This window comes from Gracilinanus agilis, chromosome 1 (assembly GCF_016433145.1).
Source record: "Gracilinanus agilis isolate LMUSP501 chromosome 1, AgileGrace, whole genome shotgun sequence".
Lineage (NCBI taxonomy): Eukaryota > Metazoa > Chordata > Mammalia > Didelphimorphia > Didelphidae > Gracilinanus > Gracilinanus agilis.
Genome location: NC_058130.1, coordinates 710,455,632 through 710,470,048, shown reverse-complemented (window position 1 = coordinate 710,470,048; position 14,417 = coordinate 710,455,632). Strand labels below are relative to the sequence as shown.

Genomic DNA, 14,417 nt, shown 5'->3' with positions numbered 1-14,417 from the left:
CCCCCCCCCCCAACAGCAGCAGACTCAGCACAGGCTGGGGAAGGTTTCGAGAGAGTAAGCTGGTGGCAGGTGGCAGGTGGCTGCAGGAGGCGAAGGGACCAAGGAGAATGGCTCGGGGGACCCGCTGTTGGCTATCCTCCGGGCTAATGGAGGGAAGATGGGCCCCCAGGGAAAGTCGTAGCCACCACACTGGGGAGGGGCGGGAATGTTGCGCCGTCCTAGGGGGAGAAGACTTCGAGGGCCGCAAAACCTCCTACGCTCCTGAGATGACAAGGGCGGTCGGGGTGCGACCCCTACCCCGCCCTCCTCCGTGACAGCGGCGGACAGGGCGCGCGCGGACCCTCCAACGTCCCCTTCCACCCCGGTACCTGACCGGCCGCTGGGGCGGTCAGGACCACGCAGCGCGGGTGAAGCACTCGGGAGGGCCCGGGGCGCCCCGGGCGGGGCGGGGCCGCAGGCCCGGGTGGCTCTCATTTACCTCCGTCTAGGAATTGCTCCTTGAAATAGATCATGGGCCCAGCGGCCTCGGCCAGGCCTAGCAGGCCCAGCAGCAGGAGCGGCAGCATGACAGGAAGGGTCAGGTAGGGGCGCGGGGGATCGGGTCCTGACTCAGGCTCCGCAACGGACGGCAGCACTTCGGCTCTGCAGTAGGGACAGCCGCCGCCGACCACCTACCTCCTTTATACCCGGCCCCCCTCAAACCAACGCCGCCCGGCCTGTGGGCCCGCCCCTTAAGCCCGCCCATTGGCCCCGGGACCCGCAAGGCTCCTCCCGATTGGCCCCGAGCCGGCGCAGCACTTTAGGCTGCGCCTCGGAACGCTGGGTTCCCAGATGGCCGCTTTCTATTGGCCGCAGCCACGAGCCAATGAAGAACGACCACGCGTTGTGGGGGACGCCCACAGCTCCTCTTGAAGGGGGGAGGGAAGTGCACGGACCCGGCTAGGATCACGTGATGAGCCGGCCAGGCCCTTCTACCCCGCCCCCCACAACCTTTCCTTTACAGTTTACCCTCCTTATTCACTAGTTTCTTAGAGGTCGAGGTGGGCTGGGAAGGAGAGAAGTGGTCGGCTCTCTCTCCTCCAATCCTAGGCCCCTCCTCAGAGTTTCCTGGAATCCTTTAGCTCGAGAAATGGGACCTCCTTCTGCCAGACCCCACCACGGGGTCCCAACTTCCGGCCCTTCTGGCCACGTTACTTTCCCTTGGGACCTTCCCCTGAGTAGCATCCGCATGACCCCTGAGCTGAAGTGGAAGTCCCAGAACAGGAGGTTCCCCTGCCCAACCACAGGCAGTCTGCCCCCAGCCATGCTGGAGCTCCCAAGGCTCCATCCACCACACTTGTGAATGGTACCAGGGCAAGATGACTGGGTGGGCAAAGGGGCAGTACTACCATGAGTGATGAAACGGGTGCTGTTTAGATGTTGGGGATCAAGCCCCAGCTGTGTGACCTTGGTTTGGTCATTTAACCTCCATTTAGCTATCAGATGCAGAAATGCAAAGCTCTCAGTCAGAAGTTGATTCAAGAGATGTAGGGGGAAGAGTCCAATGGGAAGGGTGTGGGCAAGGATTGCCATACGTGACTGTGGCAGGGTAGGGCAGGACTAAACTTTGTATGGTTCAAAAAGTCTTGGGTTTGGAGTCTGATGACCTATGTTTCAGTGGATGATACCTCATTTTTCATATAAGGAAATTTGGGAGCAGAAAGCAAAACACTTGTTTCAAGACCACCCAGAAATTAACAGAGATAAGATTCAAATGCAAATTGGATTGAAAATCTCTGGTTCTTGCTGTGAAAGTGCTTGTTCTAGTCCTAGATCTACTTAAAGCCTTGTGACCAGGCAGCTGAGTAGCTCAGTGGAGTGAGAGTCAGGCCTAGAGACAGGAGGTCCTGGGTTCAAACCCGACCTCAGCCACTTCCCAGTTGTGTGACCCTGGGCAAGTCACTTGACCCCCATTGCCCACCCTTACCAATCTTCCACCTATGAGACAATACACCCAAGTACAAGGGTTTAAAAAAAAAAAAAAGCCTTGTGACCTTAGACAACTTGCTACTCCATTTGAATCTTAGTTTCCTCCTATGTAAAATAAAAAGGTTAGACTAGTAGATCTCACAGACTCCTAGAGTAGGATTAGAACTCTAACCTAATGCAATCCATTTTTGAACAAGGCTACTCTCTTTGACAAGTGGTCTCCCAATCTCTAAATGAAGTCCTCCTGATTTCGATGTAATACTTTTTTGTCTTAGCTCTTTCTTTGGAGATCAGATGTCTGCTAGATGGGCTGATCAAAGGATCCTCTTCTACCCTCACTCTGTGTGGCTCCTCTACCATTGTGCAAGAAGCCCTTATACTTGGAGGGGGCGGGAGGGATAGGGGCAGATGAGTGCTGTGGTCTTCCACAAACTGCTGAGCTTTTGTAACCCAAACGGCTTGGCCTGGGGAATGGGTGGCTGGGGAGCTGGAGAGGGAAAAAGAGACTGTGCTTGCAAGATAAGGTATATGGGGGGCCTGCAATGAAATAGATTCAACTGCCATGAGGGACCCCTTTTGGCAACAACTATTGTCCTTTTCCTCAAGTTCTGGACTGAACCCTCAGGAATGAACCAATCAATATTTATGACTTGTCTATTGTGTGGTAAGCACTGAGGAAATAGGAAGAGTGAAACAATCCCTTCACTGAGTAAATGAGAAGAAGAAAAGAGGCCCAGAGCCAGACATACCTGTTCATCTAAGACACATGGTCCCTAAGAGGCTCATCAGAACCTAGGGTGGGGAATGAGACAAGACAGTGGCATCACCTAATGCCAAATGTGCAATCAATCCTGAGTTAAAGGATTTAGTGTGGTAGTCCAGTCTTACTGGGGTTTAATATTGGAAGGAACCATAGAGACCAGCTACTCCAACTCCTTCATTTTATAAATGAAGAAACAGGCTGATAGCACAAAATTACAAAGATATCAGGTCCAGGATTTGTGTCTAGCTAGGTCTTCTGAATCCAAATGCAGTGGACTATGCTGCCTCTGAGAGTTCATTCTGGGGTTGGCAACTGTGGGGTAGAGAAATTCACCCTCAGCCTCAAAAGGATGTGGCAGGATAAATTTCAAGGAGAGAGAACTGCTTGGAAAACAAGCTCATTAATATAAAAGGAACAGTTTCCATGGGGTAACAGAGAGCGGCAGGTCCAAGAGTCAGCTTCTGACCAGGACAAGATCAGTAGAACATAAAGGAATTCTTAAAGATGAAGAAAGAATAACTTGGCCTGGTGAGTAGCAGGATCTCTAACATAGAAGCCAATTTTTTTTTTAAGGGCACTAGTTTGGGGGAGGGATGGGCCCAGGGCCAATAGTATTCCTACCTAACCAGTTGGTTCAGCAGAATAGGTATGAGAAGATAGGTCTGGAGCTTCAAAGCAAGAGGTATGAAAACCCTTCCTTAGAACTTCTCAGGGATTCAAGTTGTGTCCACCCAAAGGCAGTGTTGTCAGAAGAGCAGAGCTCTCATACAAGCTCCACCATTTGATATTTTTGTGGCCTTTAGTCACTGAACAGCTCTCTACCTCTATTTCCTTAACCTGTTATAATTAAGCATTCCTTATTCAGATTGTGTGGAGAGAAAAGAATTAATTTGTTCTTCTCAGGGTGGGATTCCATTAGAGATGGGAAAAAAACCTGTTTAGGAATTCAGAATAACATCTCAAGGACATTTTGTTATTGCCATAGGCCCAGTGGGTCGAAAGATCTCTTATCTCAAAGAAAGCAAACCATTAGGCTATCCTACCTTTTTATCTCCTCTGACCTTTAGAAAGTCAGAAGTGTCCCTCCGGAAGACATAGCTACCTCTTCTTAACCCCAACCCCTACCTGGTGAAACTCACGATAGGGCTCATACTATGGAGGGGGTGCTTATGCTATGTAACTTTTTGCTTTCTGATTGGGTAGTCTTTCACCCCTAGATTGTAAATTCAGCCCCAGACCACGGGTATCAAACAGAGTGGGTAGGGGTTTGCAGCAAGAATCTATAAAATGGTTGTATCTGCACCCATGTGTGGGGCATTGCCATTAGGACATGACCCCTTCTCATAAGAAAGATTGAATCTTGCCTCTGTTCACTTAAAGGGTCTCTATTTCTTTAAGCCACTTCGTCTAATACAAGATGAATAACTGCACTAACTACATCCCAGGATTGTTTTGAGGAAAGTACTTTGTAGACCTTTTAGCATAATAGAAATGTAAGTTGTTATTGTAACAGTGATAACAGGACTATGTAGGCTTGTTAACCCTCTGTGGGGACTAAGGAGGGAGGGTAATTTATAATAGAAAAGGCCCAGTTTTAGCATGAGGAGATCTTAGTTCTAGTGCTAGCTCTGCTTTGTGACCTTTTTACCTGATTCCTTTATGTTCTACTGACCAGTTTCCCAGTTTCCCCACCTGTCAACTTCAACTCAATAATTCAACTTTTTTCAAATGCTTACAACAAGCAAGGCACTGAAAGTAGGTCAGTCTCTGGACCCAGTTAACCCAAGAGCAAGCACAACTGTGGTTTTTAAATGAAAATGACAAGTGGAAAAACATTTTAGAAAATAAAAAATGCCTTAACAGCCATAATTCTCTCTCCCCTTCCCACAGCAGGCACAGCATACAGTAGGTACCTAGTACAATCAATTCTTGCTTTACTTAAATGGACAGTTTAGCATACCTCTTTGTAAATCAATTTTTACATAATTTGAATTTGCCCCTACTAATGTTATGAGTAAGATTAGATTAGCTAGTTATTAGGTATTGATTATATATTGATTAGGAAGTACCTAGCAGGAAGGAGCTGGAGCTGGGAATTCCAGGTTGGAATGAAGGAGGAGAAGTCTATCTGTGTTCTGTGTGTGGACTCCATTAGTGGTAGGCAAAAACTGTTGCCAGCCTGGGAGACCTCAGAGCAAAGGACACCTTGCATCCTGTTTTCCCCTGGGATCCTGTGTGGTGTGGCGTTTAAGGAAAGAACAAGATCTACAGAGCCAAGAAAAGAGGACAGTGCTTCAAGCAAACTCCTTCCTGCTTGGTTCCTGATCAATATATAATCAATACCTAATAACTAGCTAATCTAATCTTACTCATAACACTAACCACTTTACTTAGCCTATATAACAACAAAGGTGTATACAAAATATATTTATACAATTTATAAAATGCACTAAAATGCAGGCATATTAAATGCCATACTATGATAATACCCAGAATTATAAAATAAAAGGTAAAGTTAATGACAAAATATGTACAGTACTATAAAGTTAACAGGTTTGCAGTATATTGCCTTTCCCCATCTACTGTACCCAGCCTTTATCACAGGTGGTTTGCTGTGTGACTTTTTGAGAGATGTTTAGATAGTGGCTCTCTTTTTTACCTCTCATATCTGATGATTGCAGGCAATAATTATCCTTGCCTATCTTTGGCCTTTTAAAAATCTTTAAGTATTTGGGTTCATCTTTTAAATTCAAGAAACATTCAAATGATTTAACGCTTCTGCCAATTATTTCTTTGTGAACCTTTTTGTTTCTCCCTTGGGTTCCCTTTCTTCTCCAATCCTTGCAGCTAGCAACTCAATTAGATCATAGTGCAGAATTCTAATTCAGATTTCTTTAAGAATTCTTTACTAAAGTTGAATTTATAATGAGTATTTACATAAAGCAAGAACTATAATAACTTAAACTCCTCTGAGTTAGAACCCAAAGGAACTTTAGTGAAAACAACCACTTCTGTAGTGCTTCAATTCAAAGTTTACAAAGCACAAGGTCCCTGTAACATGGGTAGGAAAGAGATTATTTTATTGAAGCAGGGAACTTCCCAGGTGATTCTGAGCAGGAGGGAGCAGAAGGGGAAGCCAGATTTCCAGGTTGGGTGCGAAATGGTGTGGGTCTGGGGGCCAGGCCTGGTGATTTCTTTGCTCTGCTGATCTGGCTTGTTTCATTATAGTATCTGCAGCTGTCCCCGGACTTGCACAGGCTGGGCACTCTCTACTTGCCTACTCCAAATGAGGTCTTTGGTCCATCACACCCAAGGTGTGAGGCTTTTGCGATCAAAAGCTCCCTCTAAGGCCGAATCGCTGGCTCCTTGAACTTGGATCTCGTGAACCACCTAGTAGAGCTTCAGGGTCAAATGAGATCAACAGAGGCTTTGGTAAGCCTCAGGTTGAGGGGGAAAGAAGTGGGGCTAGGCTGCGGGGGATCAGTAGGACCCAATAGGTCGGTGCTTGAGGCCTCAGCAAAAAGATCCATGGAGGAAGTGCTGGCTTTCCCGGCTTCCCCAGTCTCACTGAATCAACTGACCCTCTGACCCTGCCCTTCTTTCTTTCTCCAGTCTCACTGTTGGCCCTCTGACCCACTCAAGATGGCGGCTCGCAGCAGCGGGGGTTTTGCGCCACCCCCAAGATGGCGTCCTTGTAGGTCCTCGCTCTTCCGGGCTGCGGAGCTTCCGGTTCCGGCGTGTCCTTTCCCATCCTCACCGCGCAGACATGGCTGACGGGCCAGTTTCTCAGTTGCTTTTGCAGCGGCTGGAGGGCTGCGATGGCGGCTTGGACAGCCTGGAGCTGTCAAGCGCGCTGGGCCTGGAGCACCAAGTTGTGGTGGGCGCCGTCAAGAGCCTGCAGGCCCTGGGGGAGGTAAGACGGTGCCGGGTCTGCAGACTAGGGTCGGCTGATGCAACCTAGCAAGAACCGACTGGATGAAAGGGGCGTTCACACGCTGAACTCCAGAGCGGCCAAGGGGCGGGAGAAGTGGTCATGGGCAGGGAACCGCAGACTGGAACCGGGCGGGGGGAGCAGCCTCATCCTGGCAGTGAAGGGTCGCTTGCTGGGTTTGGAAAGGCGGGAATGAGACTGGAGGAGGGAGCACATCTGGGCATGAAGAGCCAGGGATGGAGCTGGGAGGAGAGAGATTGTGTCTGAAGGTAGGGCAGAAAGTGGGACGTAAGGAACCTCAGGAATGGAAGACTAGATTGGGGACAGGATTCAAAGTCATCATCTGGAGATGGGAGATGAGATGGGGGAGAGGGAATGATACAGTAAGTATGTCTTGGAATGGGGTGGGAAGAGTTGCCGTGTGATAGATGATGCATAATGCTAAGATAGGGGAAATGGAAGTGGGAAGTTCAGTCTTGGACCTGACAATTGCATTTTTCTTCTGGGTCTAGGTCATTGAAGCTGAACTCCGTTCTACTCAACGATGGGAACTTACACCTGAGGGCCAGGAGATAGCCCAGGATGGCAGCCATGAGGCTAGAGTCTTCCATAGCCTCCCTCCAGAGGGTCTGGTGCAGAGTGAGCTCATGGTACTGACTGACTCAGAATCTAGAGGAGGCTGGTTCTAGATGTTACTTCAGTTTAATAGATATTTATTTATTGTCTAGTTTGTAAATGATAGTAACTTGAGGACATTTACCAAGATTAAAAGATAATTGATTCCTAAAAGTTCTAATGAAATAAGGAGTAGGAGATAGACAGATGCGCACACTTATAATTTGGAGTACAGAGTATGATGCAAGCAATTATTATGTACCAGTCACTTTGTTAAGTGTTGGGGATACAGAAAGAGGCGGAAGACAGTCTCTGCCCTCAACGAGTTTACAGTCTAATGGATCCAAACAAAATGTTCTCGGAAAATTTCAGGAGGGATTGAACACTTTGTTACAGTGCAAAGAAGGAAAGATGGTTTAGTAAGTCCAAAAATAGATTGTAATAAAGCTTGGTTAGATCCTATAATGCAGAAAACAAATTAATTTTATAGTACTGGAAAAGTAAGTTATAGCCCAGTGGTTCCCAAACTTTTGGACTCCCGCCCCCTTGATAGAAAAAATATTACTTGGCCCCCTGGAAATTAATTAAAAAAAAAAATTTAATAGCAATTAATAGGAAAGATAAATGCACCTGTGGCAATCACTGCCTCCCTTGATCGATGTAGCACCCACCAGGGGGTGGTAGCACCCACTTTGGGAATCACTGTGCCAGATCTCTAAGAATCTTAAATTTAGGCTTGTATGTGATTTGTATTTTATTCTGGTGGCATTAGAGGCTCACTTATGGCTTTTGGACAGAAAAATGACAAGGTAATTTTGGTGGTTGTGTGAAGAAAAGAAAAGGGAGGAAACTAGGCATTGAGATAAACTGGGTTTCTGACATAAAGAATGAAGAGAAGTGTAATGATTAAGGTGTTGAACTTGGAATCAGGAAGACCTGAATTTGAATTCCACTAGCGATACTTAATATTTTAAATTAATTAATTGATACTTTGCTCACCTAACCTTTTTGGTCCTCAGTATTCTCATCTCTAAAATGAAGGGGTCTAAGGTCCCTTCCAGCTCTGTATTTATGATCCTCTGAATTCAAAAAATGTTGTTAGAGGTTGCTGCTGATTGTGTGCCGAGGGTTAAGGCTTGACTCCTCTGCCCTGGGGGAAGAGGAGTCAAGAGGAAATTTAAAGAGCCTCAGAGTCAATATAAGAATCCCCATGGTCCCACTGATCTCTTTACCCATATCACTGTCATTCCTTAGTTTAGATGCCACCCCCTTCAGTCTCTTCTGTCCCAATTACTGCTCTCTTCTCTTAAACTATATTATATTTAAGTGTTTGCATGCTGTATCCCAGTGTAAGTTTAGTGAAGGCAGGAGTCCTTTTTGTATTTGTATTCCCCAGCACCTAGCACAGTGCCTTTACTCATAGTCCCATAGTAAAAGCTTATTGAATACCATTTTCTGCCTGTCTTCCTCCAGAGACTGCCCAGTGGGAAGGTGGGCTTCAGCAAGGCCATGTCCAACAAGTGGATCCGTATAGACAAAAATGCACCTGGTGGGCCCCGGGTGTTTCGTGCTGTAAGTAGGGCTGGAGCACTAATGGTTCTGGGGAGTGAATCGGGTTATGTGACTTCCTGTGGGGAGGGAGACATGTTTCTCTGGATGGGATGGAGATGAAAAAAGACATAACTGAGAAGGTGAGGGAGATATGGCTCTTTTCTTTGGGGTTGAGGATAAATGGAAGAGCCCCCCTCACTGTGTCCTCTTATAGTTTGAGTAGGATAGGAACTTTCTTTGGATCAGAATATCTGTCTCACTGGAGATTAGGCTTCTTCCTATCTAACTGTTTTCTCCTGCCCTATTTTTTTTTTTTAAACCCTTACCTTCCTTCTTGGAATCAATACTAGGTACTGGTTCTGAGGCAGAAGAGCGGTAAGGGCTAGGCAATGGGGGTTAAGTGACTTGCCCAGGGTCACACATTGGAAAGTATCTGAGGCCATATTTGAACCTAGGACCTCCTGTCTCTAGGCCTGACTCTCAGTCCACTGGAGCTGCCCCTTCCTGCCCTATTTTCCTAACCCTTTCCTTTCTTTGGAGTTCTTGCTGCATCGTTTATTAAAGCACTCAGCAAGTGTTAAGTGCCTACTGTGTGCTGAACACTGTCCTGGGCTTCTAAGGTGATACCAAGTTTAGATAAGACATGGTCCCTGTTCTTGTAGTTTGCTGTCTAGTAGGTGGATACGCTCCCAAACACACTATAATACACCGGCCTAGGTGGACAACGTGGAGGACTTGGTGCAGGCAAAACTGCAGCTGGTACAGGATGGGGAAGCTGAGCATCTGAGTGAAAAGGAGAGGAATGAACTGAAGAAGAGGAAGCTGCTATCCGAAGTGTGAGCCCTCCCTAAATTGTTCTTCGTAACTTTTTTATTCCTTTATTATTCCTGTCTGAAACTGTCTTCCTTATGTGCTCCCCTACCTTTCCTTCCCCATACTTAAATGCAGTTGGTATTCAGTTTCCCCACCAGGGGGCAGTTCTTTGTGTTAATGAGGTCATCCCACCAACCCCTCCCCTTTCTGGCTTCAGGACCCTGAAGACCTACTGGGTGAGCAAGGGAAGCGCCTTTAGCACCAGCATTTCCAAGCAGGAAGCTGAACTCAGCCCTGAGATGATTTCCAGGTATGTTCATTGGGCTAGGGAGTGGCCATGGTAGCAGTGGAAATCAGGAGTCATAATCAACTGTTCCTTTGCTTCCAGTGGCTCTTGGCGGGATGTGAAGTTCAAAGCGTACAACTTCTCATCAAAAGGCGTCTTACCAGAGGGTGGTCATCTACACCCACTGATGAAAGTTCGAACACAGTTCCGACAGATCTTCCTGGAGATGGGGTGAGCAGTGGAAGGGGGTAATCTTGGGCCTGTGGTGGGTAATGGGGATGGGAATGAGGCTAATGGGGATTGTGGATAATTCTTGGACCTCCCTCTAGCTTCACAGAAATGCCAACTGACAATTTTATCGAGAGCTCCTTCTGGAACTTTGATGCCCTCTTTCAGCCCCAGCAGCATCCAGCCCGAGACCAGCATGACACTTTCTTCCTCAAAGGTCAGTCCTTGATCCCTTGGTATCTCTTTGGGCCCTCTCTCTTTCTTGACTCTAACTTTTTATCTGCCATCCCCTTTCTGTCCTGTTAATTGAATTTCTCATCTCCAGGGGTCACCTTTATTTTCCTTCCCTGGACTTTTCAGGCCCCCCACTCCCCTGCCAATAACGTGGCCCTAGTGGATGTGGTGCTAGACTTGGAAGATCAAGAAGACCTAGACTCCAATCTTGGTTCTGACATTGTCTGGGTGACAAGTCATTGACCTTTCTGAGCCTCAATTTCCTTTCTTTAAAAGGAAGCTGATATTAAGATAATGTGCAGAAAGTGCTTTGAATACCTTAAAATACTATGTGGGGATCAGCTGGGAGGCTCAGTGGATTGAGAGCCAGGCCCAGAGATGGGAGGTCCTGAGTTCAGATCTGGCCTCAGATACTTCCTAACTGTGTGACCCTGGGCAAGTCACTTGACCCCCATTGCCTATCCCTTACCACTCTTCTGCCTTAGAACCAATACACAGTATTGATTCTAAGATGGAAGGTAAAGGTTTAAGAGAAAAAAATACTATGTGTCTGATATTGCTATCATTAATCTTATCATCTCCTCCTTCTTCTGGCCTCTTGTTACTTCATTCTCTCCCTCTCTCCCCAGACCCAGCAGAGGCCCTGGAATTTCCCATGGATTATGTGGAGCGTGTGAAGCAGACTCACTCTCGGGGTGGCTATGGCTCTCAGGGGTGAGAGCCCAAATGGTGTGGAGATTGGTGGTTGGAGAGGTGGAGGGGCAGAGGAAGAATGGGTATACCCCTCATTTCCATTATCCCTCAGATACAAATATGACTGGAAGCTGGAAGAGGCCCAGAAAAACCTCCTACGAACACACACCACAGCTGCCAGTGCCCGGGCACTCTATCGTCTTGCCCAGCAGGTACCTAGGGGAATGCCATTGCAGGTGTTAGCACACTTTTCTCAGAGTATCTTTGTCTCAGTTCATTAACTCTTGGGTAACAAGTGAGCTTGATTTTCAGCCCAGCAGCATTTATTAGGAGTTCAAAAGATTCACAATTGAGCCACATGCATGCGTGCGTGCGCGCATGCGCATCAGATGGCATTAGAAAGTTGTTAGTACAGTCAGGGTATACTGCTTGTGCATTGGTCTAAGGTGGATGCTTTCACATCCAGACGAGTGGTTTGTTGCATGGTTTTTGAGGAGGATTTCTTGTACATCTGTCTCAGATATCAGTTCCATTTTCAGAGACAGTTGACTTCATCTTGATTAGGTCCCAAGGCCAGCCACAAAAGCCAGCAAGCTAGGGTCCTCTTGGCAGGTTGTGTTCAGTGGGCTGTTTTTCAGCAGAATTTTTAGACCACCTAGAAGCTGTGACAATACCCAGTTAGTCATTTTAAAGCCCTTTGCCCCTTCACCCAGTTATTGGCATAGTTCCTGCCATACTTATACACTGCCCAGACCTGGCCAATCAAGATGAAGAATCCAAAGGGAATTCCTGCAAAGTGTTTTCCCAGTAGCCAAATTGGCCATTTGAGCCAAGCACAATAGCAGAATGTGTAATAATCATTGTCTGTTATAAATTCATTTACTTTATGTGTCCAGTACTATCCTTTCCTGTGGTTAATCTGTCTGACTTTGTTTCTGTCTATCCCTGTGCTGTGCTGCTGTCTCCACCAGTTTCCTTCCCTGTCTATCCAGCTAGTTTCTTTTTCTTTTTTTTAATTTTTTTTAAACCCTTAACTTCTGTGTATTGGTTCCTTGGTGGAAGAGTGGTAAGGGTGGGCAATGGGGGTCAAGTGACTTGCCCAGGGTCACACAGCTGGGAAGTGTCTGAGGCCGGATTTGAACCCGGGACCTCCTGTCTCTAGGCTTGGCTTTCAATCCACTGAGCTACCCAGCTGCCCCCTCTATTCATTCTTCTAACTGAGCTGAATCTTCTGTCTCTCTAGAAGCCCTTCTCCCCAGCCAAGTACTTTTCCATTGACCGGGTTTTCCGTAACGAGACATTGGATGCCACCCACTTGGCTGAGTTCCACCAGATTGAGGGTGTAGTAGCTGACTATGACCTCACCCTGGGCCACCTCATGGGTATCCTCAAAGAGTTCTTCACCAAACTTGGTAAGGAGGGTTCCCAGCAGGATGGAAGGGTCTTTGGCATAGGTAGCCACAGAGAGGCCTATCCACAAAGGCTATTCTTTTGGGGAGGACCAGGAGGACCTGGGAGGCTAGTTAACACATCCTTTCCCCTCCTTCTCCCCAGGCATTACCCATTTGCGCTTCAAGCCAGCCTACAACCCCTACACTGAGCCTAGCATGGAGGTCTTCAGCTACCATCAAGGTAAACAGATTTGGAGGCAGAGTCAGCTTGTATATCTAGTAATCATGAGGGGAAGAATGGGAGCAGGCAGGGACAAGAGAAAGGATGGACAGATGGAAGGACAGGTGCCAGGACAGACATGGAAGGATGGGATCAGAGACAGACAGATGGGCAGGAGCTGGCACAGAGCTCTCCCCACACACCTGCTGGGTGAGGCAGAGTGCAGAGAAAGCGGGAGGAGGGGGAGACACAGGTACTCTGCACTCCTCTAAGACAGTACAGACTGAGGGAGTCCATCTGCCAAGGGAAGCCTTTCGTAGGCCTTGCTCTGCACAGCTTATAAATGGGGGCTCTTCTGTCCCTGGAGTCCTCTCCTTGGGTTGGGGAGAAGAGAGGCTATTGGGACTGTAACCTGAACTCCTTTCTCCTCTTTCTTTCTAGGTTTGAAGAAGTGGGTAGAGGTGGGGAACTCTGGGGTCTTCCGGCCAGAGATGCTGCTGCCCATGGGGCTGCCTGAGGGCGTGTCTGTCATAGCCTGGGGCCTTTCCTTGGAGAGGTAGGGAAGGTGGACTGCACGCTGGAAGTGTAAGCTGGAATGGTGGGACTAAAGACTTACTGTTGGAGGACTGTTGTGAGGTGTGTGAGAGAGTGTCATGGACTTGGACAAGGACTCTAGAATTACGGGCACTGAGAGAAGCTCTGAGTGTAGGCTCACCTCCAATCCCTAACCTTCTTCCCTCCCCCCCAGACCTACTATGATCAAGTATGGCATCAACAACATCCGAGAACTGGTGGGACACAAGGTGAACCTACAGATGGTGTATGACAGCCCACTGTGCCGCCTGGACACCTAGGCCTCACTGCTTCCCCTTGGAATCCCCCTGCTCCATGTGTTCAACTCGTGCTCATTCAGAAACTGCTTGGGCCCTCCCAACTTCCCTGGATGTCTAGAGCCAACCTGGACCCCCTCCTCCCCTGGACACCTGAATATGTGGAACTTAGCTTTGTCCCTCCCACGCCTTCCCTCCATATTTATCTGAAAAGCTGAGCCCAGACTTTGCCCCTCCACCGGTAGGGCTGGCTTACCTCCCAGGGCATCCTCACTACTCATTTAGGGCTGGACCCCAGAGCATGTCTTCTTGAGCCAGAGTCTCTTTTGTACCTTCACCAGAGCTGGCTTCTGTCTGCACTTGCCAAGTCTCAAGTAAGGCAGTAGCCAGATATTTGTCCTTGAATAAAGTAGTTCTAATTCCTTGGCCTAGTAGGCTTTCTCCTAGAAGTGGGCATGGGGAAGGTGTATATCTGTTCTCCCCTAAGTTTTCCCAGGTCTTGGGCAGAGCACTCTCAGCAGGCTGGACCCAGCCTCTACCTCAATAGATTGGACCTTGATTTGCCCCCTGTTCTTTTTTCTTGGCCCAGTACCCCAGTTGCTGATCCAGAGAACTTTAGGAACCCTGGTTTAGGTGGTATTTGAGAACTTTAGGTCTGAGAAGACAGCCTTTGGGTAGACTCCATCTTATGTGATGGTGGTGGTGGTGGGGAACTATATCTTGGGAATCAGGGACATCTCCCTCAGGCCAAGGAAAAGTCATGACCCCTGGATGATGGCTACCAAGTCTCATTACTTGCTGGGGGAAAAAAGTAAGATTGGGTGGAGCTGTCCAGGACATTTCTTACATTAGAAGGCCTACAGGCTTATTACCTGATCCTAATCTTTTAGCTCT

The 14,417-nt window shown here is 47.8% G+C and overlaps 2 protein-coding genes across 2 annotated transcripts in view; one reads left to right on the top strand and one right to left on the bottom strand.

Moving 5' to 3' along the window:
* CALR (calreticulin) overlaps positions 1–581 on the bottom strand; it is a 14,283-nt gene extending 13,702 nt beyond the window's left edge. The window contains exon 1 of the mRNA XM_044670318.1: positions 479–581. Coding sequence (XP_044526253.1) covers positions 479–566 — 88 coding nt within the window. The 5' untranslated portion in view covers positions 567–581. The remainder of the gene's footprint in view (positions 1–478) is intronic.
* A 5,916-nt stretch (positions 582–6,497) lies between these two features.
* On the top strand, positions 6,498–13,945 carry FARSA (phenylalanyl-tRNA synthetase subunit alpha). Its single transcript, XM_044658439.1, has 13 exons — positions 6,498–6,644; positions 7,175–7,312; positions 8,751–8,849; positions 9,546–9,664; positions 9,859–9,951; positions 10,030–10,158; positions 10,257–10,372; positions 11,019–11,103; positions 11,195–11,294; positions 12,326–12,494; positions 12,637–12,714; positions 13,135–13,249; positions 13,442–13,945. Exons 1-13 carry the CDS (start codon positions 6,498–6,500, stop codon positions 13,545–13,547), a joined length of 1,494 nt encoding a protein of 497 aa, XP_044514374.1. The 3' UTR covers positions 13,548–13,945.
* The last annotated feature ends 472 nt before the right edge of the window (positions 13,946–14,417 follow it).

Excerpts from the sequence above, each read along its gene's own strand:
- FARSA (XM_044658439.1), top strand. The coding sequence starts at position 6,498 with ATGGCTGACGGGCCAGTTTCTCAGTTGCTTTTGCAGCGGCTGGAGGGC. Across the intron at positions 9,952-10,029 it reads AGCCCTGAGATGATTTCCAG|TGGCTCTTGGCGGGATGTGA; the intron begins GTATGTTCATTG and ends CTTTGCTTCCAG. Across the intron at positions 10,373-11,018 it reads TGACACTTTCTTCCTCAAAG|ACCCAGCAGAGGCCCTGGAA; the intron begins GTCAGTCCTTGA and ends CTCTCTCCCCAG.